Source organism: Strix uralensis, chromosome 8 (genome assembly GCF_047716275.1).
Source record: "Strix uralensis isolate ZFMK-TIS-50842 chromosome 8, bStrUra1, whole genome shotgun sequence".
In the NCBI taxonomy this organism is placed as follows: domain Eukaryota; kingdom Metazoa; phylum Chordata; class Aves; order Strigiformes; family Strigidae; genus Strix; species Strix uralensis.
The window spans coordinates 330,921-358,374 of record NC_133979.1 but is presented as its reverse complement, the minus strand read 5'-3'; the positions used below and the strand labels follow the sequence as shown (position 1 = coordinate 358,374).

The 27,454-nt window shown below is 40.2% G+C and overlaps 1 protein-coding gene across 2 annotated transcripts in view; it reads right to left on the bottom strand.

Moving 5' to 3' along the window:
• SLC44A5 (solute carrier family 44 member 5) overlaps positions 1 to 27,454 on the bottom strand; it is an 89,328-nt gene that overhangs the window by 26,990 nt on the left and 34,884 nt on the right. Inside the window, exons 2-8 of one of the 2 annotated variants that reach the window (XM_074875738.1) lie at positions 26,375 to 26,423; positions 17,635 to 17,708; positions 9,242 to 9,326; positions 5,634 to 5,718; positions 2,690 to 2,818; positions 1,843 to 1,903; positions 92 to 215 (exon numbers count right to left, since the gene is read on the bottom strand). In XM_074875738.1, the coding sequence (XP_074731839.1) occupies positions 92 to 215; positions 1,843 to 1,903; positions 2,690 to 2,818; positions 5,634 to 5,718; positions 9,242 to 9,326; positions 17,635 to 17,708; positions 26,375 to 26,423 (607 nt within the window). Of the gene's footprint in view, positions 1 to 91; positions 216 to 1,842; positions 1,904 to 2,689; positions 2,819 to 4,413; positions 4,714 to 5,633; positions 5,719 to 9,241; positions 9,327 to 17,634; positions 17,709 to 26,374; positions 26,424 to 27,454 lie in introns of those variants that run through there. The other variant, XM_074875737.1, reaches the window with a different exon arrangement.

Genomic DNA, 27,454 nt, shown 5'->3' with positions numbered 1-27,454 from the left:
GCTACAACAGATTCTGATTATTTTTTCAGTTCCTAAATTATCTCACAATCTCAGAATCTAAAAACGAGCACTTAAGAAGGGTAACACCTACTTTGCAGCTTCCCTGAGATCAGTTACATTTCTTGTTTTCCCTCTTCCATCTTTGAACGTAGTCTGATTTGCCACAGTTAGCACACCATTCTTCGTGGAGAAGTCTGGGAAGCATCTCTTAAGAACTATTCAAAATATCAAAACAAAGTATGCATATTACATTTCACATCAAGCTCCACTTTTATCACTTGTCTTTTGTAACATATTTAAATAATTTCAGATTCCCAGTCAACTGTTTTTCAACTGATTATCTAATGATATGTTGACTTTGACAAATCTTGGAAGAGCCATTATATTCAAGATTATGATTTTTATGCTCTGGGGCTTTTTGTTCAAGCTCAAGCATGGTGGGACCGTAGCTTTCAACTGGAGATTCCAGGTGCTACCAAATAACAACAGTAGTACGTGTAGCAGTTTAATAATTTGTAATAAATGCAGAACTTACTCTCTGTCAGTATCTGGGCAGCTTACAAAAACTGCAGCTTCTCAAATATATCATTTCATGGTAATAATCAAACCAGCCTCCAGGGACAGACTCAACACGACTGGTCACGAATAGTATTAGCACACAAAAAAATACACAACAGCAAGTGTCAGTTCCTCATATGCCAGATGAGCTCCAGTACCAGCCACTATTACTAGATATTCTTGGAGAGGAAACAATGGAAAAAAGACAGGAACTATTGGTTAGACAGAGGGAGGAGGAGATAATAAAAGAGAGAGAAAAGGAGAGATGTTTACATACTCATCCATGTTGCCCTGCTCTTGGCTGCAAAAAGTCCTGGTTTTCATTCCAAAGGGAAGAGCGGGTCACTCCTCTACAGAGGTGTACTTTAACTTATAGAACAGTTCTGTGCTTTCCCCATCAGCTTCCAATAAGTACTGATGCCAGGGTTCAATATTCAGTCTAGAATATCTACCCCACTAATTATTGTGAGGAAATAATTAAGTAACATGTCTCTTCCTCCCTCTGTAATCTTTGCCCTGTGTAGTCTAAAAGAAGATAATAGCTTCTTTGCAAAGTATTTTCTGTCTTTTGGGTCAGTACTTCAGTTTTCATACAAATTCTTAGTATTTTTTTTTAAATGTAATCCATATTTTCTCTTTCTGATAACCTGTCCCTGGTTTACATTTGTCTATTTTAAAGCATGGAAAAATAAACAGCAATATCTTATCTGCATGAGCTTCTGGATCAGTGACAGCTACTCTTGGTATTACACTTCTGCAGCTGAGATGAGCTCTGAGACCTGTGGTTATCTACTCAGAAACACCTGCTGACCATAGTGACAAAAAACATTTTTTGGCCCCTTAATTCCTCTGTATGCCCTGCATAGCCAGCACAGCAACTGGAAAGCGAGCTGCATTGTAGCTGGGCTCAAGTACCACCTGAACTTCAACAGCTGGCCATAGGATTCTTCCTACATTCATGACATTTTCTTGAGGCCAGTGGGGTTGCTGGCACATATGTTTTGCAAGGCACAACTTAAGCTGTAAAGTTTTTGTTATCAGTGATGATTCAAGGGCAAGAAAGAGCTCAGCCTGACCTGACCACAGAATGTTCATGGACGGCAGTTAGAAAAAGTAGTAACAAATCTTTACACTTTCAAACTGTTTAAAATTGAATGGATGTCACTGTCAGATAACAAACAGCTCCTAGTGACCTTGCCACAAAACACTTTTCAGACTGGAGTTGTGCTTTAATGTGAACGCTTATAATCTGCTAAAATGTGTCTAAGAAGTAGAACCACTCACAAGGCCTGCTTGGAATGATCATCGAAGGACAATCTTCATCACGTAGGACTTGAGCAACAGACTAAAAAGGGGAAAAATAGGAAAGCTGAATACATAGCAGAATAACTACGTGTTTTTTGTTTCTCACCCAGTCTGAGAAAATGCCCTAAACTGGGCTTTGTAGCCTCCTCCCCAAACTTGACTGGTGGAGCTGCAAGATACATTCATGACGCAAGAATCCAAACTGCCATTGTGATTTGGGCAAAGACTATTCTTTTCCCCTGTTCTAGTGACAAAAAAGAAAAGACCTGTTCACTTTCGATCAGCATCTAAGCCAGAACTGACTGGGCAATTGTTCCTTGCCTTCTCTTGGCCTCTTCTCTTAAAGAAGAGTAAGAATTTAACACAATTAATATAGCTGAATTGCAAGGTGTTTCAAAGATGGGAAAAATAACGCAGAACATTTGAGTGAAAAATCAGTTTTGTGAGGGATAGATTAATTTTCCTAGCTAAATTACAAAGTAATTGTAGATGACTCAGGGCCTTAAGAACTGGTTTGAGATACTCTGCTCTGCTGTTGTGGAGTACCTAAGCACTAAAGGATACTGCTTGCCACAGTACTGCAACTACATGGGTAGCTGCATATATTCTTTTAAACAGAAAGTAATCATTTCAAGAGTGGGGTATTTGGTGTGCATACGAGACCTTCAACCCCAATTAAATCACTGTCAAACCACATATATGGGACAACTCCTTATATGGCAAAATCAGAATAATTCAAAGCTTTGATGTAGCTCAGTAAAATCATGCATATTACATACTGCTTGAAGAAAAAAATGTATAGCATCACCTACTGATACACACACACCTTGCGAGGATTGTTAAAACCAGGTTTGCAGAACTGCCTGAAGTAATTCCACTGATCTGGTTTGTATCTGTAGGAAGCCTGAACATCAATGTAGGTTGCGAACCTGTCTGGGCACTTTGAGACACAAAGCTGCAAGAAAAGAAAAAAAAATGAGTAAAGATACACTGGGGGTAGAGAAGGGTAAGGGAAGTCAGTGTAATTAAAAAGCAAGAAAAAGGCCACCTATAGAAGTGTACTGTTTTATGGAATTGCCTTCTGTAACGTTTACTGCAGTATTTAGAAAGGGACATATGTTTTCCTTTTGATTCCCTAGATGAATACTTCTAAAATTCTTTGATAGAATACACTTTCAAAGTCTCTCCTCATATCTGGCATATGAAGCCACTCTCTGTATCTTCTTAGCTTCTACACATTCTGGTAGATAAGCAGAGCTTTCAGTCTCTTGGAAAAAAAAAAATATTTTTTTTTGAACACCAGGAAAAAAAATCTGTCGGTTCCTCCTCTACTTCCATCAGCAGCAAGGTGGTGCAGTAGCTACTTTCACAGGATACATGTAATTTCTTTCTATTACATTTATGAGGAGAACTTTATTAAAAAAAAGTCTCATGTAGCTAAAATTGTTCCACCCTTCTATATAGTCTCTGCAGTCAAATACATCTCCACAGATATCATTCAAGTCAAATTAGTGTAAATGACTCCAAGGTGACTTTTTACTACACTCTAATGATGAATCTCCCCTAGTTACACAGCAAGAGGGGTGAACGTGCCAGGAATAAAATTCACACCACTCAAGGTACAGACATTATAAATGGGATCTATGTAAGAAATCAAGCGAGGACTGGGGTTTGATGAATGCATCCACTCAGAAGTTAAGATTTAGATTTACGTAATGGAGAAGCAGCTGCCCCAACACACAAACTCTGAAGGCTCTGCTGGTCACTGGAATCATGCAACTGAGTCAGAACAGCCGTTCTGACTCCGCAGTGTTCCTAAATACTGTGAGGTAGTTTAAAGTCCATCTTTTTAGTGCGTTTCAGCCTCTTCTAGAAACCTGTTCTCTGTTTCCAAAGCTGTGCTATCCAAACACCCTTTGCAAAGCTCTTCTATCTAAGTACCAGAGAGACATCATGTACAAAACTGTATTTCACCTCAAGGGCATTCCGCCATATATGATTCACCTAAAGGAGTTTTGGGAAAAGTCTCGTACTAATCCCTGGAACAGGGCAGATGCTGCAAGAGGATCTTTCCAGATGAGTACTACAGTTCTATGGACTACTCACAGGGCAAGGACCACAGAAAGAAGTTTTGACCTTCTGGGACAACAGGTGACTAACAAGTATACACTTTACTATAACCTCAGTTTCCCATCTATGAAACAGGCAATGAAACGTGCTGTCTATGGATCCAGTGAACTGTAATAACAGTTTGCAAATGCACAATCTTACTCAAGAACTGAAGCTCTTCCCATGCCAGTTCTTGGGGTTTTTTCTTCTGCTATTTGATATGAATGAGACAGGAACGAAAGACCTTGTCTGCAGTTCAAAAGAGGAATTATCAAACAAACGTTTCTTCAGCATTTTCACAAATGACCAGAGAATTAACCATCTGCAGTAGCAAACAGCATTCAAAAACATTGTCAATGTTGGAGACGTTGTATGTTTGAAAAGAAACAAAATAACTACTCTGCTCCCCCAAACTCTCCTTCAACAAGTATTTCACCTTACTTGATTCATGACCACTGCCAACTTGACCACAGCACCAGTCAAATCCCACACAATGACCTCAGTATTTCTGAACAGGCTGAATTGTTCCAGTAAGAGAGTCTAAAGACTGCAGGGTAACAGTGTCGGTGTCTGTGTGTGGACAGATGGGGATTCCTGAAGCAAATCTGCTGCCGACAGAGAAAGTTTCCATTCTGACAGCAACTGGTCAGTGTTAAGAGGGTTCTTGTTCTTCCTTGCTGGAGATTTCCATCTCTTCAGCTGTGTCAAATAGTCCATACGGTCACACTAACTGATAGGCCAGAAACATCTATCAAGGATAGGGATCAGGAGTAAGGGCAAGCTGGAATGGGAAACATTTTAAAATGATAGTCAAATAAATAGACAATTAACATTTGTAATCAGTAAATTGGTTACCACATAACAACCCTCATCCAAGTTAATACTGGACTTCACTGAATGTTGTCAAGATTGCTGAGACCATACTCTGTCACCTGCAGTTTAATTACACAGTACAATTACTTTGGCAGCAAAGTTGGATCAGAGCAGTCCTGCACCTAATTCCCCTGACCTACCCCATGCCATAAGTTGTTGCCTCATGAGATGAACTGACATAACTGCTTGTGCAACTGCTCAACAAACCAGGTCAGTAAAATTGTCTCATGTAAAAAAGATCAGGAAGATAATTTTAACCCACACAAGTTCAGTGAGTTTATTTCACAGCTTCACGAGAAGTTGCAGCACAGCTAAGGGAGTACAAATTGTGGCATAAGGCAAGAACAGGCTTTCAAGATCTTCACTTTTGAAAGCGCCATAGCTCTAACTACACCCAGATACTCCTGTCACTGGGGACATGCACGTTTTCTTGAACATGTCTAGTTTGGAAAAGCCTAGATGTCAACCAAAACTATTTTCTGCATGCACTAATTACTACTGGATAGATGTCTGTGATGAATTCCTAAGTAACAAGTTGCTGTATTCAGCTAAAAGACTGGTTTTGGTCAACTCTTATCCAAAATACACAATCTCGTGCATTTCTGTTTATTTTTTCTGACCATCACAGGCTACAGAGACCATGTGCTACACATACCATCTATAAAACAATCATACTATATTTTGAAGGGTATAAACAACAATTTTTAAATCCAAACAAATGTATGTCTAGTTCTTAAGCACCATGACTAAGAAGCAGAGAAAATATTTTATCTCTGTATTTCACTCACCTGTGTTGTAGGGCACTGTAGGTTTATTAACACTACGGGGCTGGCACATTTCAGAATGTTAAAGTAAAACAAAATGGTCTTGTTCCTGTGGTAGTGGATATAAGATAATTAATGTTATATATATAGGTGCTTATACATCGTACCATTCAAAAATTTACAGCATATATCGATATTTAAATTCTATTATTGTGAATGGTCATATTGCAAACACAAGGCAAAAAAACCAAAACCCAAGCAGACCCTGAACGTTCCGTGCCAAGACATCTCTGAAACCAGAAGTATTTGTTCTAAAGAATGTTAATTTTGAGAAGTTTGTTCCACAGCAGGGTTATAAGCTGAAACAACCCTAGGCACTGTTACAGGTACCTGCAGTCCTGCCTCTAAGAAGTGAGGCCTGTAAAATACCCCTGCAAAAACCCAAAAAAAGGAACTGCGGTTCCTTTGCTTACACTGAGCATATGGTGTATGTACCGCATGCAGAATTACTATCAGCAAACGCTACACTGTAAAAGCTGCCGATTTTCTGTTGATCAGAAGGTGGCACCAAAACCAATCAAAAGCTTTTTATGGTTGGGAACCGAAAACATCTGGCTGGGAAACAGAACAATAATAGCATCTGCTAATAATGCTGATAAACCTCCTTTGATGTAAATAAGGGACAGTCTGAGCGGTTTTCACCCCAGAATCCACACACTTGACACTTCTGGAACTTGAGACCTTGAGGCAGCTGTCACCTCAGTTTGGATTTGTTGAAAACTTATTACCCCAAGATCTCCAGATTTAACCTGGGTTTTGAAGACACAGCAAAATATGCTGTTAATCTTTGCTATGTCAGAAAATTATCAGATAGCTCTAGTGAAGATGGCGTGGCAGTAGTCCTGCCCTTTTTACACGAGAACTCAAAGTCAGCCAGCCACGCTGGGACTGCCAGCCATGCGTGTCCCTCTAAGAAATGGTGCGTGTGCCCCTCCATGGCCTACGATGTGCAGGAGAACACAGTAAGTGGTGCCTGAGCCACCACTGACCCACACCGCGGCCGTGCAGCACAGAGGGAGGATGTGGGCCTCCTGGGGGCAGGATGGCAGGAGGGACGATGACCTGTGCTTGGGCTAACAGGGCTGCCCCTCTTCTCTCTGCAGACTCGGCACAAGTCCTGCTCCCACACCTCTCCATCGCATCCCCCAGTCCAGGACACAGCCTCTGACATTTCTCCAGCATGTGGTTCCCAGCAATCGCTGAATATGGCTGTGCCTTCAAAGCCAGTATGTAGCATCACTGCACATTCAAGCTTCCTTTAAAACTGGGATTAGCTCAACTGCCTGACATTTCACAAGGTTAAATTGTTTTCACTGAGTTCTACTATGCACTGCTTAACGAAATACGCACCCTGGCAAAAACAATTCACCATCATTAGCTGTTATTTCTTCACATCAATAGAATAAAATTTTGGACTGAAATGTCATTGCTCTTCAATAGTTTCTTGACAGTATTCATAATCTGTGAGCTTCTCAAAGCCATTAATGTAATCTTTTTTTTCCCTCATGTTTTAGCTCACTTGCTGATATTGTCAGGAGAGAAGAAAGTTTAAACATATACATAACCCAAGAAAACAGCCACTGAGAACTACATCTGTATTCTTTATAATGAAATTGTGTTGTATTCCATGATTACGCTGTGCTCTGTAGAAGGCAAAACAAGCTTAGAGATTACATGGAGATTAATGGATGGATTACAGGGAGACACAAAGAGGCCTAAGAGACATTCACATGACAACACAAGGTAGAATTTGACTGCATGGAATTCATTGGAGTTCAAATGACTTTTTGCATGAGCTGTGAATGTTGGCTTGGTTTTTAGCTGGGGATGCTTGTCCTAAGCACAAGATTCAAAACACAGAGACTGTGATCGCTTTCCAAGGAAGAGGTCTCAGACTAGGCCCTAGGGCCATAGACCTGGGTGAGCCTTTCACATTGCTTACTTTCAGGGCATCTAAAAATCTGACAATGGTATCAGTGACAGCCTGACAAGAACATCCCACACCTCTGCTTTTAGGGACTAGAGGGACTTGTTCAGAGGGGCCTCCTGGCCTACTGCCATAAACACTCCTGCTTTTCCAGTAGGTTGTATTATGTGTCTTTGGCTTATATTTTTATAAGAAACTCCTCAATGTAGCAAATAAGTGCCAAAATGCAGTCTCAGTAGCTGTATTATTCTCCAACAATCATATATAGGGAGGGACATTTGTGAATACAAGCTGAAAATCACATTGTAAAAAATAACTAAAGGGAAGACTTGAGTAACAAAGAGAAAGAGGGAATGGGAGTGGATGATAAGAATTGGAGAGAAGCATCTGGCTGCATGCCACACACTGTGTCTGAGACTCCCATTTACCCACTGATTCCTACAGACCAGAGAGGGGACAAGGACAAATTGGGGGCGAGGCGGGAAGGGAGCAGAGAGGGGGTACAGTGAGGGGAACACACACAACACTACAACTTTTTCTCCTGGTTTTTCTCTTCAGGAAGTTGGACTTTCCAACAACTGCTGTGAAGAATCTTAGCTGGAGGGTGGAACAGGTCTTCTTACACTATCTAGTCTGTTTCTTCTGTAAAGAAACAATTGAGAGGATATAAAGTCCTAGCTCTACCTCTGTTCCACTCTCTATCTCCTGCTCCTCCCCTTCTGAACTGCCTTTGGACAGTGGCTTCCTCAGTTTTTTCCCAGAAAACTAAATGGGAAAGGAAAGAAGCATCAAAGAGCTGTTATCAAACAGTAGCTTCTGTTTCACTTCCTGCATAGCATCCAGCTTCTTGACATTGACAAGGGCATAAAGGGTGCCTAATACTTACTTTTAAAAAGGGAGAAGGTGAGGGGAAAAAGCAAATTATTTTTTAAATTCTGTTTCATAAAACAGATTTTCAGAGAAAACATTGGTGTGACATCTTTCTTTCCTGAGCAGCTATTTTCTTGTAGAAGAACTCTGTTGATACCAACTAATTAATTTAACACTCATAATTCAAAACTTAAAAAGACTGGGAAACAGAGACAAATAGAGCCGTTGGCTGATATCCCCAAGGAAGGTATGGTTGCAGCTACCTGTCTCCCAGACCACTCAGTCTCCTCTCTACTGGCACTGAACAAGCACCAGAAAAAAAAAGCCAAGAGCTTTCATTTACGGTCTTTTCTGTTATTTGGTGCATGTTTAGAAAAACTAAGAACCAGGCTACAATGCTTTAGGATGACTCTGATCCCAAGGTGGACAGAAGAGTTACTCAATGGGTTATTAACTATCCAAACTTTGGCAGTTAGGAGCTGTGCCAGATAGTCACTTTCTATGGAATTAGTGATGCAATATTTAAGTTATATTGATACTTTACCAAAAATATTCACTGAATAATGAGAACAACTGCATTATAGTAGTAAATTTGGTCTAGATTTGCACTGAGCAACCAATCTATTTCTAAACTTTGTTTGGAATAAATACAGTAAGGGTGTCGCTGTCTCTTCAACTTCCCACAAGAACCTCCAGCAGACAGAGAGATTTGAAACCTCACATCTTATTCATAGTGCATGTGTAATAAAGGTATGTGAATGGATTTAGTACTCACTCGTTGAGGGTATCTTTCTGACCACAGAACTGCCCATAGCTGTCAGTTGGATAAATCACTTTCCTGGGGTCTCCATGCACCCAAGCTGCAAATATACACATATCTTTTAACATTTCAGTCAAGTGTACACAGCTAATAGCTGAAGCTGACTAGCATGAAAATGTATCACCTCTAATGTACCATTTTAATCTTTGTTGATCACCACTGTAGAGTACTGATTTGCAGATTTCCTAATGAAAAACTAAAACATAAACCAAACTAAACTGAACTAAGATACGGATGAGAAAGCAAACCAGTTCACTTTTTACCTTCAGGACACATATATTTGGCTTGTATCCAAAATATGATATAATGGACTTAAAAAATAATGGAAGAGGAGCTAACTATGTAGACAAATCTGAGTGTTCACAGGCAGCCACAATGGCATTGAAATTAATGGGATTACCTGGGTGTGTGACAGAAATACACAGAGTGTGACTGAATCTAATGGACTCCATTCGCACTAAGATGGAAACAAACTCTCACTTCGTAAACTAAAACATTTCCTGACCTCTCACTTGGCAATTATCCCATTTTTCAGTTATTAGGTCTGCACCTGGCAACTTATGTTATTATATGCTAGCATGAACCATACTACTGAACAGGAAGAGAGATTTATATTGACCTTTTCAACTTCTCTTCTCCACTTCGAAGCAGGATTTCTTCTCCAAGCCATTTTCACCTGCACCATTATTTCCCTTTGAGGATCAAGTACACACTAGCTGTTACTATCAGAATTGTTATTTCTAAGCTGTAGCGTGCAGACCTGACTAAGCTTCCTTCATGACTAGCCAATGACTAGCCTTTGAACTATTCTGACTACTAACTGCTTATTTGACCCTAAATAGCGGAAAATTCATTTATTTTTAAGTATCATCTGAAAGTAAGATATAATGCCAAAATAAATTCTGTATCACTACCCTGAGCTGACACCCTAAAATCAGGTTGCTAGAGAACTGTAGAAAAGACCATTGATCTTCTCCCAAACATTTCCTTGTGCTTGTATTATGTGGAAAAGATTACAGGTATTACAAAGATTTTAGTCCCAACCTTCCCCCTCTTGCACTATATACTGAATGTCAGGAGCCCACTTAGCATACACTTTAGGCTTTGATCTATGCAAACCACCTTGAACTTGCTTCTCTGTAATTACCCCATTTTCTCTCAACTTTGTGACATTGTATTTAGTCATTTGTGGAACTGTCATTTCCCTCAAGGTCACTTCAGTAAGAATAACAGCACTTAACAACAACAATATGTGCAGTAGAGACAGAACCTATGTAAGATCTCAGAGTAGCAGACTGCAAATTTATTGAAATTTTCAGGACAGATGCACAACATATCTTCATGGCTTGCAGTTATAGAGAATTTGTAATGCTTTCACCTGGAATGGTTTTAGGTTACCAAAATTAATCTGCTAATCCTTTTTAACCTATGTTAGCTGTCCTGTGTTTTGGAGTTTGTAAATTAATGCTGCTTGGTACCAAACACTTTCTGAACATTCAGATTATCCGCATTTCAGATTAACTGTGGTGTTCTGAAGCTCAGGGAAAGGTAAAGTGCTTCACCAGTGTTAAACCCCATTTACTTTTTCATTTGTTAGCCCCCCACTTACTCATTTCAGTAGCATTACTTAATAGGAACACCTAGGAGGCATCAACTCTCTCTTCGGAATTCCTGTGATCGGTTGGTAACTCATATGTGTACATGACATCAGAAAGCAGACAGCTCTCTGGTGATTTCAGTGAGTATGTAGCTTGTGCCATGTACACTTTCTTCCAACATGACTCTTGACAAGAGGGAGGGTTTTTTTCTACTTTAGTATGACCTTGCTTTTCATACACATAAAAGCCTGGTCCCAAATGGATCAAGCTCCTATACAGACCTGAAAGACCTTTCAGGTCTTACTTGCATGATGTTAGATGACTCTGATACACTGGTGTTTTCCTAGCCCCAAAATTAGTTTTTTTAAATTAGTTTGTCACATTATTAAAGGGACTAATTTTTCACATTTGACTGTATTTTTTCTTTAACACCAGCAAAACAGAAAGCAGTAGAGACAAGCCCCACCATACCAGATTCAAAGTATGACAAGAATTTTGTAGCAAAACTTATACCTGCTTCATATAGATAACCTGGAAGTAGTCGTAACTGCCAACAGTATCCCTTTCCTAAGTAGCATATTAAACCTGGAATTATTTTTCATGTCTCAGACAAACCTGGGAGAAAGGAACAAGCAACACAATGTTGGTTGGGGTGGGTTGGTTTTTTTTTTGCTATCTCAGTCTTATTAAGCATTTTTCCATAAGAAAGGCCCACATGGCCCAGGCTTACTTCCTTCAGCCTGTTTGGATGGACTAACACAGCCAACAAGAATAAAACTCAGCTCATCAAAAGGGCAGAGCAGTGTATTCTCCTCGCAATCTTTTTAGTTCCAATACAAAGTCTGCTGAAATATTCCAAAAGGCTCCCTTGGTTTCACTGGGTTTGTATCAATCCTTGGTCTTACATTTAATCACTCACCTTTTGCAGTGTGTTTCTCAATTATTAGTAGAAATTATCAGAGTACAAACAATGGAACACACTGCTCACTTCTGGATAGAGTTTGTGTTCAGACTGTACCTGCTCTGATCTAATTGTCTAAAACTACTCCTGCTTGGCAGTAGTTGTCCTGTGTGCCTAAGGCTTCAGTCATGCTTTTAATAAAATGAATTAAAAATAATCTGTTTTTAAAATATAGATTTAGCACACTTTGTGAAAATTCCATCACTGGGATCAGCTGATGGGTAGGCGGAGGAAGATGCCTCTCAGCTAAATTCCAAAGTGAAACAAAAAATAATTGGGTCTGATTTACAACATATACATTTTGCATCTAATGAACTCTGCAGCAGAAAGAGAAGGGGAATGACCAACAGAAGAGAAAATACACAGCTTCTTTCATTGCCTGTGCCAGGACTAACCATCAAGATTAATAAACTTAATCCTCTGTAACCTTCTTCACAAACTTAGAGCAATGACAGTGAAAGAATCCATGTGATAAATACACAATTTTTCTGGCCTAGTCAGTGAAGAGTAAGTACCTAATGCAACAGTTCTCCCTGAGTGAAGAAGGTTGTAAGAACTAGCCTGACAGAGCAGCACCGTGTTTTGCACCATGTTTTGCTGCACTATTGGTGACTCACTGTCAAGCACTAAAATCCAGTCACATAAAATTTTTATGGCAGCATGCTCTGATGCTCATAAGGCCTCAGTCTGAGTGCTGGCACAAACATCTGGGCTAAAAAAGAAAACTAAAGAACAGCTGAACCATAGTACACAGTTGACAACCCTCAGAGCTGCAATGTGACATCCTATGACACTGCCATAGCATTTTTGGGAGGCCTGCAGTTATGTCAGTCCTTTTATTGATGTGGAGCCAATACACATGGACAGTAACAAAAATAACTAATAATCTGTCACTAAATGTCTATCAGATACGCTCCTTTTTTCTGTGCTCTATGGGCTATTGACGTGGTTATAAAGGCTGGAAAGCTCCCTGTCAAGGAGAAAATGTGATTAGACAAATGGCATCTTGTGATACTTAAAAATGAACTGCCAATCTGTTTATAGTATGCGTCTCATTCCCTCTACTGCATTTTTGAAGGGACAGTCTTTCATATCATTATTTTGCTTCCCTTAGAGGTAAATTTTTTAAAGTTTTTTTAAAATGTTTTAGTGTATGGAGAAACTGACCTGCCAAATTGTTCTTATGGCTTTTATCATAATCAATTTACCGATGTATTGAAACAGGTAATAGAACACATGACACAGAATTTGTAAACCTGTGTTGATAACACTAGTACTGTATAAGCATCCCTTGGAGCAATACAACAAGATTTATTACTCTGAATTAACCTGTCTTTTGTAATGTAAGGCTCTTTCCCATGATAACTTATTTGTTGCCTTTTATGTGCACTTTTCTGAATTAAAATGACCTTAAATTAAGAGGCTAAACATTTGTAAAGTACTGCCCAGATAAGCCCAGTGTCTCTGAAATAAACGTGAAGAGTTAAGTCAGTTTGACAGAAAGGAAAACTACATGGACTGTTAAATTGGCACTATTAATTCATCTGTAAAGTTAAAAGAATGATAGAATTAATAATAACTATTTCTATTCAATACAGTCAGCAATCAACAGCAGCCATCACTGAAGCAGATTTTGGTTTCATCTTTCAAGGAGAATTGATTACCTTTTACTTGGACTACATTTCAGCCCCTCTGAAACATAAAAAAATTCCACCCCAGTGTTACACAGACACACATATAGCTGAAGCCTATGTGAGCCACATATACGATACTGAGGGCCAAATTTGACTCAGATATTCAGTCATAGTAGTTGTGTGATGAACCTGCATCTATTCTTTGCTTCTCAAGTCAATTTAAACAGGGATCCAGAGTGGTCTTCACACATATTCAAGAAATTGCAGAAATCTACTTTTTTTCTTTTTCTATAATAAGCCGTAAGGCATAATTCATGATGAGATTTATAATCTATTTCTCTTAATGTGAACTTCTTTGACTCTCATGTATTTTGTACAGGGCTCGCCCCTAGAACTGTACCAAAGCTGATCTCATTTTTCACTTAGAAATAAATTAGAATAAAAAGAATAGCTGAAGCACAATACAAGGAATGATGAAAAGCAAGGACCACGTGGATCTGGAATTGGAACTGAACTAAATGTTTCTAGACTGGCAATTCAAATCTTCTCTGTAAGAAAGGTAGAAAAAGTCACCAGCTACAAATTCAGTATCTGATTCCAGGAACAGGTTCTAGTTCTAACCAATATTGCATCAGGTTTGCGAGAGAAGGCTGTTCAGACGCTTCGTGTCCAGTAGGAAACCACTGCATGTGCAGAGCAGGGACTACGACCAATGCACTGTCTCACATCACAGTAACTACATCGTCTGAGATCACAGACGTGAAGAAGCGAGAAACTGGTCAGTCCTCTTCCGCTGCAACATCTAGCGTATGCGGTTCTTTGGAAACTGCACATACAAAGTTGAAGTAAAGCTCTAGCCAAAAAATGTAGGAGATTCATACAGTGCTGGAAAGAGAGCCAAGATCTGGCAGCACAAGGAATACTGTAGAGCTAGAAACTGCCAGTGCTCTCTCTCCTTTCCCTTTATCCAGGTAGCAGCACTTCAGAATATTGCCTGTCTGCACAGCAGCTGCCACCAGTCACCAGAGCTTTTCATGATCAAGAAAGCAATAAACACTCCTCTGATCTGAGTTCAGCTTCTTCAGTTCTGGCTTTGCATTTGAGCAGTGACAGAAAAAGAGAGCAGAACATCAATGAATCACAGAATCACAGAGTGGTTTCAGTTGGAAGGAACTGTAAAGCCCATCCTGTCCCACCCCCCTGCCCCAGGCAGGGACACCTTCCACTAGCCCAGGTTGCCCAAAGCCCCATCCAACCTGGCCTTGAACCCTTCCAGGGAGGGGGCAGCCACAGCTTCTCTGGGCAACCTCTGCCAGAGCCTCACCACCCTTGCAGGGAAGAATTTCTTCTTTATATAATCTAAATCTACCCTCTTCCAGTTTAAAACTGTTCCCCCTCGTCCTATCCCTACACCCCTGATCAAGAGTCCCTCCCCCCTTTCCTGCAGCCCCTTTCAGTCCTGGGAGGTCGCTCTAAGGTCTCCCCAGAGCCTTCTCTTCTCCAGCTGAACCCCCCCAACTCTCTCAGCCTGTCCTCACAGGGGGGTGCTCCAGCCCCCTGAGCATCTTCGTGGCCTCCTCTGGCCCCGCTCGAGCAGGTCCGTGTCCTTCTGATGTTGGTGCCTCCAGAGGTGGACCCAGCACTGCAGGGGGGTCTCCCGAGAGCGGAGCAGAGGGGGAAAATCCCCCCCCTCGCTCTGCTGCCCACACTGCTCTGGATGCCAAGGGAACTTCACTGGACTGCCACAACTTCTCAAATATGATGGATAGTGGCTTAGCAACTTCATCCGCCAGTTCCCTCAGAACCAGCGGATGCATCTCATCAAGTCATGAAAAAATGAGTCAATCAGGCAGGAAGAGTACAACAGCACAGACATTACAGGGACGTCCTTCAAACACGGTGTACTCCCAGCACCACATGGGGGGCATGGCAGGTCTGCAGCAGCTGTGCACAGTCCACTGGCTACTGTTGCTTCTTAGGACTAATAATGTACGTCCTTTTCTTCATTCTACTCCAGAGCAGGTTTACTAAGCAGAGATATATATTGCATACATATTCTGATAAGTCCCTCTCCAATCCCCTATCACTGGGAGTCGCATGACGACTTCTCCTCCAAATACTTTCACAAATGAAATGAACATTAGTGTCGATTTGGAATTAAGCAAAGTGGGAATAAATCAATTAGGCCCTGAGAGCAAGGAGATGCTTCATTCCATAGCAAAGGAAAGGGCCCACAGGATCCAAACAGCAGTCAGACAGAACTGTGATGAGAGTACATGCATGATTTTCCACACACAGAATCCAGCAGTGGCTACAAAACAAAGAGATCCTGGACTCTTCTCCACACAGATGCCACTGATGTTAACTTAAGCCTCACAGTCACAAACACTGACCTTGTGAAAAAATTGTCAAAGGGCTACATTTCAAGTCAGTCTGAAGCTGACTGTACAATCATGCCATGCAGTACTGTTAGGAACTCTCTTTCTGGATCCAACCCCAGAGAATCCTATAGCTACTGTAATCTCTGGAAGTATGGCATAAAATCAAGTACAGCTTGAACAGCTTCTGAATTCACTTTTTGCTCTGCCCACTTTTCTTACATTCATAGATCCTAAGTTATCATTCATTTTTGGGAAACAGAGGCTCAGAGAGATTAGACAAGAAAAAAACAGAGTTTTGAAAAGAAATAATTTCTTCCACCTGCAAGCATCATCAGCCATCTGTTACCCTGATGTTCACTTCCTAGTGTGGGCTTCACACTTCCTCGCAAAGGTCCTCCATGCCCCTCTCAATTCCTGGTATATACCATTTGCTTCCTCACTTCTCCATCTTCCTGAAGACATAAAGGTTCATGACAGGGCAGTAAGTGCAGGTGAATAAGGGAAAGAAAAAAAATACACAAAAAAAAATACACACAGAGAATTCTGAGTGCTGTACAGAACAGACTTTTCAGAATGTGTTCAGTGCTCAGTTGCTACAGGCAAGATGAGAGGAGACAGCTCAGCACTGTGGCTTGGAGGATGTTATGCTACCATACAATTTAGTGGGAGGATAGAGTATTCTCTCAGACCGTTACTGGAATCACATAGGTTAAATCAGTCTTGCTTACAGTCATATCTTCATGCTACAGACAGCAGCTTTTCACAGAATGGTTGGGGTTGGAAAGCACCTCTGGAGGTCACCCTGTTCAAAACCCCTGCTTAGGCAGGGTCACCTAGAGCAGGCTGCCCAGGACCAGATCTAGACAGCTTCTGAATATCCCTCACACAAACAAAATAAAATGGCTATTCCTAATGAATATCACGATGTGCAAACAACTCTGGATCCCACAATAAATGAAGTAATTTCTCTTACTTCTCCTTACTGCTCACATAGGTTCTTTCAGTAATATTTTACAGAACAAAAAGTCTCTTAGAACCAAAGTGTTTATCTCAAACTTTTTCTGTCAGATTAATTACAAATGAAAGTGAATTTTCCCACCACAGTTACTTTATGATAGAAAAATCATCAAACCATATTATTTTTACTTGAACACACTTAATTTTGAGTTTTACATCAGTAAACACATGGTTTTGAACTTCTCCCTAATTACAACAGACAGAATTTACAGAATTTCACAGAATCATCTAGGTTGGAAAGGACCTTGAAGATCATCTAGTCCAACCGTTAACCTAGCACTGACAGATCCCAACTACACCATATCCCTAAGTGCTATGTCAACCCGCCTCTTGAACCCCCCCCAGGGATGGGGACTCCACCACCTCCCTGGGCAGCCCATTCCAACGCCTAACAACCCGTTCTGTAAAGAAATACTTCCTAATATCTAGTCTAAACCTTCCCTGGCGCAACTTGAGGCCATTCCCTCTTGTCCTCTCACTTATTACTTGGTTAAAGAGGCTCATCCCCAGCTCTCTGCAACCTCCTTTCAGGTAGTTGTAGAGGGCGATGAGGTCTCCCCTCAGCCTCCTCTTCTCCAGACTAAGCTATAGACACTGAATGTTAATTCTTTATTTGCTTCTAGGCAAGGCATTGTTTACTGACTGGAGAGCTTTACACAGATATAAGTAAAAGGGACATCTCAGCTAAAAATTCTAACATGCACAAAGTTGCTTCCCCTGCGTATGAGAAAGCTCTACTACACCTGCATTTACTTACCCACAATTCCTAACGCAATGTAACCCAGAATGACGACTATGAAGATCACACAGCAAACTACATCTGTACAGTGCCTAGGGACAGAAAGAAACACTTTTTTAAAATGAGGTGTCTAAAATGACCCTTTGAAAACACCAAGTGTCACAGCGTATTTTAACATCTGAATAAGATGTCTGCATCTGCACTTAGTAGAAGTAGAAATCATGTTTGAGATGTAAGGCCCTGCTTTTGCAGCAGAATCATCAAATAAATGTGTATGCCTTTTGCATTGTAGACAACAATAAAAACATATTGAGGAACAGGTTTAAATATTCTTTAAAAAAGTAATACAACACTGAATCCAAGAGATCACTTATAATATAAGCTACTACAGGACATCTGCATCAGCATGTCCCTAAAGCTGGTATCAAATACTGCAAAAAATGTGATGAAAGAAAGACTCATCACAACTTACCTGTGTTATGAATAGCTTATGAATGGAAAAATAACAGCGTGAAATGAAAAAAAAAGCCTATATGCAACTACCCCCGATCTCTGCACAAAATTCTGACTCTGCTGCTTGACCTCATTTAATGTAACCAAAATATGCTCTACAGAGAGGACAAAAAACCCCAACATATTGTGGAGAGACATACCCTCTATTACAGACAAGCAATCAAAGAACAGGCATCTCCAGTGTGAGAATTGAGCCAGTGAGTAAACTGTGAGTATTCAGTTAAATTACTGTCATCTTCTTATTTGGACTGCATATTAAGTTCAGGCAGGCAGAAAAGTGGAGATGTGGATCACTAGACTAATTTTTCTCCAGTGTCTGACCTTGATCAGAGCAGTTCTGGGAGTGTAATTAACATGAAGTACAACACTCCCAAACAAGCAGGAGAAGGTCAGTACGCACTTGTGGAGACCATCCACCCCAAGGGCTCCAGCTGGGCTGAGCAGTTCTCTCCTTCACAAGCCAACTTCACAAGCCCTTGTTTCCAAAGATGTGTGGAAGCAAAACAGTTACATCTCACAGGCCTTTGCAGGCCTCACTGGTTAAGAAACAGTTGCAACTAATGGTCTTATACCAGGATTTAATTGACAAAGGAGTGCACTACTCGTAAAAGGGTGTGCTGCCTAGAGTCTCCTTATCTGAAAGATTTCAATTGCTATTGTTATTTACCATGTCCTACTTATCTAACACAGTTTTGGTGAAGAACTTTAGGTTGTATAACCTAAAAGTGTATGAACTGTAACCTCCCCAGCTGGACACAGTTCATGTCTGCAGAGTCTGTTGGTGCTGCTCCGGGCTGTTGCCACAGCCATATTGACAAACTGCTGCTGTTCTGACCAGATCCAAATGCTGTTCCACTTTTCTGTGATAGATGAGTGAGCAACAGTTGCCCCAAGAAAGCTAACGCATGCTTCAAGTTAAAGGACTACCTTCATGAAGTGAGTGACGTTCATCTCTGCTTGCGAGTCCATGCAAGAAGACAAGTGGATGCAAGCTGAATCTCGCCAATAAAAGAAATCTTAGAATCCAAACTCCATATGACACACAGTCATTTTTAGCATCTACCATTCTTTCCATTTTCCAGTCTATGTCTCCTCTTACAAAGAACCGTTACTCTTTAGCATAAAGGAAATAAAGATGGCAACTCTTTTAAATAGTTGGAGAACTTGAAGAGTGTTTCCAGGTGTGGAAAAGGAATGAAAAATCCTGTACACTTCTCTAGAGAGACACAGTTTTAACACCTCACTGAAATAAATTTTTAGTGAGGCCAGTGTGGTACAGGATTCAGGTTCAATAGGACAGTAATCTAAGAAAGGACAACTGCTTAAAGTAGAAGCGATGTTAAAACAATGCTGCTCATTGTCCCAGCCTCCATTCAGAAGCAGTTCTGACACTGCTCATGGCTCTCACCCCATCAGAGCAGTTTTTAAGAGGTACAGTATCTAATTCAAGATGTCTCAGGAGAAATATGGCAGCATAAATACTTTAATTACAACTCCTATAGCCTCAAAAACCTTCTTCAGTCCAATTCTCACAGGTCTCATTTTATGATATCTAAATGCAATTAAAGGTTACACCCATTTGTCCTAAAGCTTCCTTTTAAAGTTTTGTAGAGCCACCATGAACAAGTGCCCATAAACATTTTACCAGAATGCAGGATTTTCTGTTCTTTGTAATACACAAACTTCTGTACAACACCCAGTAAAACTCAACTGTTGCCACGTATTGCTGTTATATAAATATTTAAAAAATATATAAGAGGTACATAAATTCTCTTCTGGGTGGCTTCAGAAAATTTTGAAACAGTTCATACAAACTAATTGTTGTTCATGCAAAATAATTGCTTATTTTAGTAGATGCTACGGGTGAAACCTGACTCCATTTAACATCATTGTTAGCTCAAGTAGCTCACAGCGAGATCATAACATTACCTCATATTACAAGGCTCCACAGGAGAGTTAAAAAAATGTAAAATGTCTTAAATGAATAAATTAAAATAACTCTGTAAAGATACAAGGTTATACTGTGAAGATTCTGGGAGTTTCCAAAGTTGCAGGAACTGGAACGATGGGAATTGCCTCTTCCTAAACAGATGATATTGGAAGTCTGTGCTTATTACGGAAACCTAATCAGAAACTATCCAGCCATGTTTTGCCTGAAAACAGATTTGATACGAATTTTTTCAAACTAAGAAGGCGATCTGTTATGGCAAATCTGCTTTTTCAGTTTGCTTCAGGCTAATGAGGCAGAGCAAAATCACTCAGGAGACTGAACTGTTAAACTGAACCCTAAAGAAGATGGATTAATGGAAATATGATTGTGAGAATAGGAACTGAGAACACTCTTATCATACAGGCTCTATAACGTTTCTTACAGAGAGCACTATCATACATTTATATAATAATTATGTGTAAACATTCAAAGATTAATGAGAAAAAGCACTTTACATTTCTTACGGCATAATGATGAAAACATTAAAAATGCTTTTGCTAATAGCCAGTATTAGAAATTTTGATGGTTTTGGATGCTTTTTAGATAACCAAGTTCCATAATCTGAACCAAAATGCAGTGAGTCTATGTATTTGAACACAGGAGTTTCTATAAACTGCTGATAAAACCATCAGATTCATCATTTTCAGGTGACGTAATAAAAGACCTTCATTTGGTTAAGTGCACAGTTCAGGCTTCCACATCACATTTTACTGCTGACTGCTGTCACATAGCTTAGTTTACGGAGCCTGATTTGCTTTCCACCATCTCTCAGAAACACAGTGGCTTCCTGGCTTCTCTTGCTGTGTTACATGTGTCAGTGCATGCAAACAATACTTTATGCATGTGTAATGGCATCCTAGAAAATAAACGAATGCAAAGAAAATCATCCACACAGAGTGTTAGCGCATAAAAGCCATTTATTCACTGACAGTTCATGCACTTAATCATTAATGACTGACTAGAACCTCTCTCTGTTTGGCAGTTTCATGCCCAATCTGTCGCAAGTGCGATTTGCTGAAGATGCTGCACTAGCAAGAAACGATGATGTTTATTAAACAGCACCAGCAGTATATCGGCACCTACAAACAATTGTGAGCCCAGCACTGTGCAACCACAGAGCAAAACAAGGCTCAAGATGCTCACAGTGAGAGTTCCAGGTTACCACTTTCAACTCTGCTGTCACACTAAGGTAGCCACTAATGTCCTCGCTTCGAGCTCCTCCTCCCTGCTTGACTAACAGCCTGTGTTTCGAGACTTCCCTAAAGGTGATGTTCCACTGTGCCATACAATGCCACGAGTGACTCTGAAGACTCCCTTCTTCACTGGGGCTGAAGTGAGAAGCAAGATCTGCTGTACAAAATGGGTATTCTGTCAGCACAGTGACACTGAAGGCATCATCCTGCATAGCTGAATGAATGTACAAGGCGCCCATGAACTACATGTTTGCAGAGAAAGCTCCTTTCAAAATCCCCCATGAATTGCCACTTCTACTGTGGAGGCCAAAACTGCACAGAAAAAGATATTTATACCATATTTCAACACAAGCTGTTTTCCATCAACTCAAGTTATGCATTTTCTTAATGAGTATGACTGATCTGCACTGACCTGCATGGATTTATTAAGTTGATATCTCTTAGTTACAGACACCATGCTTAAGGAAGTATTGTTTAGTTCTGGAAAACATCAATTTTGGTACATGCAAATGAGCAACACCTGCAGACGATGTATGCCCCAAACCAGAAACATGAAACACGAACTCAAAGAAAAAGGTAAGTTTCCCAACATATTAACAAGTGCACACCATGTTATGTTGACACAGACAACAACATGTAATAAAACATATGTGGATCAATAAAATACCCATAGCAAGAAAAATAATTTTATATTCTACCAACATTTATCTATGGTAGACTCTTGGTGTAGTCCAAGTAACATCTAGAGCAGGTTATTTAGTTTTAAAAGCACAAAGGATAATTTGTCAAAATTGTTTCTTATTTCAATATTGACCACAGTATCAAGTGATGTACCATGTAGATATCCGCGAGTGGCACATTTATATTTATGAGAAGGTGAAGTTTGTCAGGAATTTTATTATATTTTTTCAAACTCTTAAAGAAGATAGCTAAATGGTTATGTAAATTTACTGATATTCAGTTTGCATGAGAACACATTAACTACATTTTCTAATCACAGAGGAAAACATGATCTTTGTCTTAACAAGAACAGTGAATTTCTAGAAGGATGTTGAACAATTCACGATAGTCCGGGAGGTGTCAGAAGTTTTTAAAACATAACAAGAAAAAAAAAAATCTACAATGTGTCTAATCAGCAAGAGGAATACGAGGAAAAACCCAAGAAACTACATACAGGAGGGAGAAAAATAACAAGGGACAAGGGAAAGAGTTAAGACAAACTCCACGAAACTGGAGATGTCAGAAGTGTGATTTACTAATTTGATTTTGCCAAAGCAGTTTAGAAAAATATGATTGTATTGACTGTATAAATTCCATTACTGGAATTTAGAAAAAAATCTAAATGGAGGAAGGCAGTTCATTTTATACCCAAAGTAATATAATTGCATTAAGAAAGAGGAGAAGCTTGTTTTTCCACCTGTATGATGGTACCTGACTGATTTATCCATAAATACATTTAAGATATCTTATGATAATGTTGGTGGAAGAAATGCATTATTATTCTTAAAGAAGCATAACACGTTCTATCTAAATTCCTTATGAATCCTTAACTTCACAAGCCTTCCCTGTAACATTCCCCCCTTCATCTGGCACTGAGACCATTCAACAGAGCCCCCCGCCCCTCACGGACAGATCTGCCTGAAGTCCAGCAGCAGAGACCATTGCAATGCCCGTGGGAGACAGACAGACAGACAGACAGCTTTAGGGCTGTGCCACTAGACAAGTGTTCATACACTTGGAAAGTGAGAGGTGCAAAATTTACTCAAGGGTGAACCTCTGGGGGCAGGGAAAGATGGCTTGGAGGAAATTTCTGCCTTTGAGGAATCAGAGACAGCCTAGACTTAAAATATGATGCTCTAGATTTTGTCCCACATGAATTCAGTTAAACTGATCATCAGATCTGGTGTGAGGAAGGTATACATCTCCAGCTCAGACTGACAGAAAACACCCGGAGTTTCTATTTTCCTCTAGAAAGTTGTCTACCAAAACTCCTGCTACATCATTTTGAGGTGAGAAATTGCAGAGCTACTGCTTCAACCTGTAAGCTTACTCACTTGGTGGATACAATATACAAAACCTTACAAGTATTTTCCAGTCGTAATGCACGTAGATGAACACTTAATAACATGCCTAAACTATCACTTAAATTCATTCCTACACACAGTACATACAAAGTCTCACTGGCACTATCATAAAGATACTTCTCAAATTAGGATCAACTCCCTAAACAAACATTTCCATTTATTTCTAAAATTATTAGCTTTCAGACAGGAAAAGAAGAAATAGATCTTGCATAAATGATAACAGTGTGTGTGTTCAAGTCAGAATACCACAGTGCTGCAGTGTTCTCTGAAATAAATTCTCTGCTGAGAAAGACAAAATTGATAAATAACTTGTGGTCCTCTAATTTATTCTTCTTACTAAGGATAGTAAATGCTAGTTTAGAACTTATTCTCTGTGTTACACTTACATCTGGAAAAACACTGATGAATTGCCCATGATTTCTTAGATGCTTTCTAAGCAATTTCACTCTGCTTGTAAACTACTGAACCTTCCCAGAGGTAACAGACATGCCTTCATCTGCAGCACTGACCAGTAAGTGAAGTCAAGCCAGATTGTTCTGATGGGAGGTTTATAACAAAGAAGTATGTTTCAGAACTACTTTTAGGTTAGATACAATCCAGTTTTTGAATGTATATTAACACTAATGTTTCTATGGAGAACAGAGGCAGACAGTCTTGAACGGTGCAGAATGAGAATGGAAAAAACTAAAAAGGACTGCAGTACGTAGTCATACCAATAAAAGACATCACCTTCATAACATCATTTTGGATTTTCATGAGTTGGTTGGGTCAGAGTTAATCAACACAGCCACTGCATTTCAATCCTTTTTAATAAAAAGATGTTTGCATGAAATACACCAAACTCCACACACAACCCCCTTGAGAATGATGGTACTAGCAAAGCACTGTACACATTGCCTTGTTGAACACTCCTTTTACCCACCATTGTTCAACACTTTAACCACTGGCAACAGCTCTGTTCTATTAAAAAAAAAAAAAATTGAAAAAAAGAAGTTCAGATAACTGAATCTCCTTGTAAATGATCCATCTGACAAAAATTGTGGGAGTAACCCATTCTTCAATAGACATTAATACACCATTACTAAGATACGGCTTTCTGTTTTTCAGGCTTTTAATGGTTTGGGGGATAGCTTGGTGCTCAACAACTTCAAAACATATTTCTACTCTACAGCACCTCCAAAATGCTTCACCAGTCATGATGACAGGATATGACCTTTTCCAGCTGTCTCTGCATCTTTCAATGAAGATATCTACAATTTGCAGCCTATCCCCCTAGAAACCCATCCTCTGCATTTTTCAGAAATGAAGACAAACTTTTTCCCTGATCAGTGAAAACTGACAGTGAAATCAAGAGCAGGACAAATTATTTTATCAGCAGAAAGCAAAGACAGGTGTTTCCCCACCCACACTGTATACAGAGTTATGCCAGTTATGGCAAGGCATACAAACGGCCATGTCCTCACCCACATATCCACTGCTAGCACACATTGTCTGGACAAAAATGTACGCTTTCAGCTTCCTAGTATCTCCTCTCCTACAGAAAAGTGGGAAGCCCCAAAGTCAGAAACAAATCCAGGGAAGATGTCCATTCTCCTCTTGTTGAACTCTTTGGAATACCTTCTGAGAAGGCATTTTGTTCATAGGAACTAGACAGTCTTTATTCGCTTGAAAGACTGAGGTTTCTTAATCATTTAATCTTAGTAATTGGAAAAATGAATTTAAAAAACGCAGTTCATTCACTGTCTTTAAAAAAATTTAATAATAATCTTAAACTACTTCAAGGGCATGTCTACAGTGTACTGCACAGTGCTGCACTGATGGCCCCAAAAGGTCAGACAAGTCATTTGCATATCTCGCAGAAATAGTATGTTGAATCAAAGTCCAAGAGCACCTCATTGCAAAGTATGCTCAGTAAGCAGCAATGCAGCTATCACTGCCTTATGGTCTAATTTACAATGAAGCTATACCCTTCACGTTTAGGGAACTGATCTTTTTTATATTTTTTCTGACAATACTATCTCACCAAAACATCACAAAATGCACTGAGCATACGGGTATAGTAGTACTGCACCGTATTCATTTTAAGAAGCTGCTATGGAACGTACAATTAGAATAGCACATATACATACACCTGGAATCGCAGAAGGTGTCCCAGCAGCTACACAGATGTAACAGCAAGCCACACTGCAAAAACAGTTTTAGTAACAGTAAAACCAAGAAAAGTCCTCCTGACATACCATCGCCAGAGTTTCACCACTCCTCATGCCCATGAGGGAAAGCCACAGTAATAGGCTTCTCAAAAATACCATTAAATTGCAATATTTTAGGATCCAACTCTGCAGTGCACAGCGCCACAGGTAGTCTCACTCACTTCAGAGACACTTCATGCATGTAAAAACTGTTCCCTCAAACAAGGGTTTGCAGGCTGAGCCACGCCGGCAGCAGCCTCCTCGCTCACAGAACCTTCCTGCTGCGGCTGCTCAAGCACTGCCGAATCTCTGCCAAGGACCCACCCTGTAGGCCGCAGCACCTACGCAACGGCGCACACCCAGGCCATCCTCTGGAGAGAAACAAGGCCCTTGGGGAGGTCACTATGGGAGCAGCAAAACCAGCTGCAAAACTGAAGAACAGAGTGGGCCAGCGTTCGGGTCCTGTGCTCTATGGAAACAAGACAGACTGCACCACGTGGCCATGGCACCCCAGGACGTAACGACACCTCAGATGGTCCTACTTATATCAGCACAAGGAGGACAGCAGGTACCAGACCACATGAGGCATACAGAATTGGCATTCAAATTGAAAGAACTCAAGACCACACAGTTAAATAATCCCGAGTAATCATACAACCTCAACGGCGGTAAGGATTGTCTTCTGGATTTAAAAGAATTACAGAATCAAATTCACCAGTTTTGTTAACAAAATCTTTTATCCCCTGTTCTCTGCAAAAGCGAAAGTATTAAATAGAATGAGTTATTTACCTGTTATGAATAGGTCCTCTGAACTTTGGGTCAAATTTCCTTGGTTCACCTGCATTTAAAATAAAACAGTATAAAAATATGTCCTTATTTAAAATAAAATCTAGAGAGAGAGGGGTGTTAACAGCAGTCTTTGAAAAACATCTTCCATATATTCCTATTTAAACAGTTCTATTAAAATACTTTCATGCAGGCAATATCAGTAATTCACCAATACCTATTTTTTGTAGATGAGATCAAAGCTTTTTTCTTCTAGCTTAAAACTTTGAGGGCCTCGCATTTACCACACATAAATTACCTTTTATGTACATCCTATCACTACACCTATGAACAGTTCACAGTAGAAAGTTGCTGATATTTGAGAGACAGGGATTATGTCTCGCAGTCATATGCTAAGTGTGTTTGGCAGCAAGTGAGTGAACCTGCCTCTCTGGAGCTATGGGCTCAGCCCTCCTGATTTTTCTCTAAAGGTACAGCTTGGAGTCATGTTTGTATTTAACATTATACTTACAGTCTTGCGGAGTTATTCTTACTTCCCACTGCTTTTGTTGCAGGATTTTACAGAGCTACAGGTTTGCCCTTTTTGCACTGGGCTTATCAGATGACAAAGCATGGCTGGAGACTGCAGAATTCAGTGCTGACCCTGCGGTGCACTACTCTGCACAGGCAGTGTGATAGCACTAGCTTCTCCCACGCTGGAGAGGAGGTGCAGCACCGCAGGGCAGGCAAAGAGCACGTGTTCCAAGTATCTTCTCTAACTCTCAAGTGGATGCACCTACCACATAGCCCAGTGTAGGAAGCAGAGCAGGTTTTTAAAGTTCAATTGGGCTATGCATACAGTCCTGAACACAGCTGTTGCTTTATATGAATCTCAGAATGACCAGAAGGTCCAGCCAGGTCCCTCTGAGAAACTGGCAATAACATCTGGCCAGTTACAGACAGAAGGAGTGGAACGTGATACATTTTTTTCACATGGCTATCCTGGTTAGCATAGCTCCAATTGATTCGCTCTACACATAAGCAAACTATATTAAGAAACTGCCAAATACTAACCCACCAATCTGTGCTTCAGATGTGGACTTG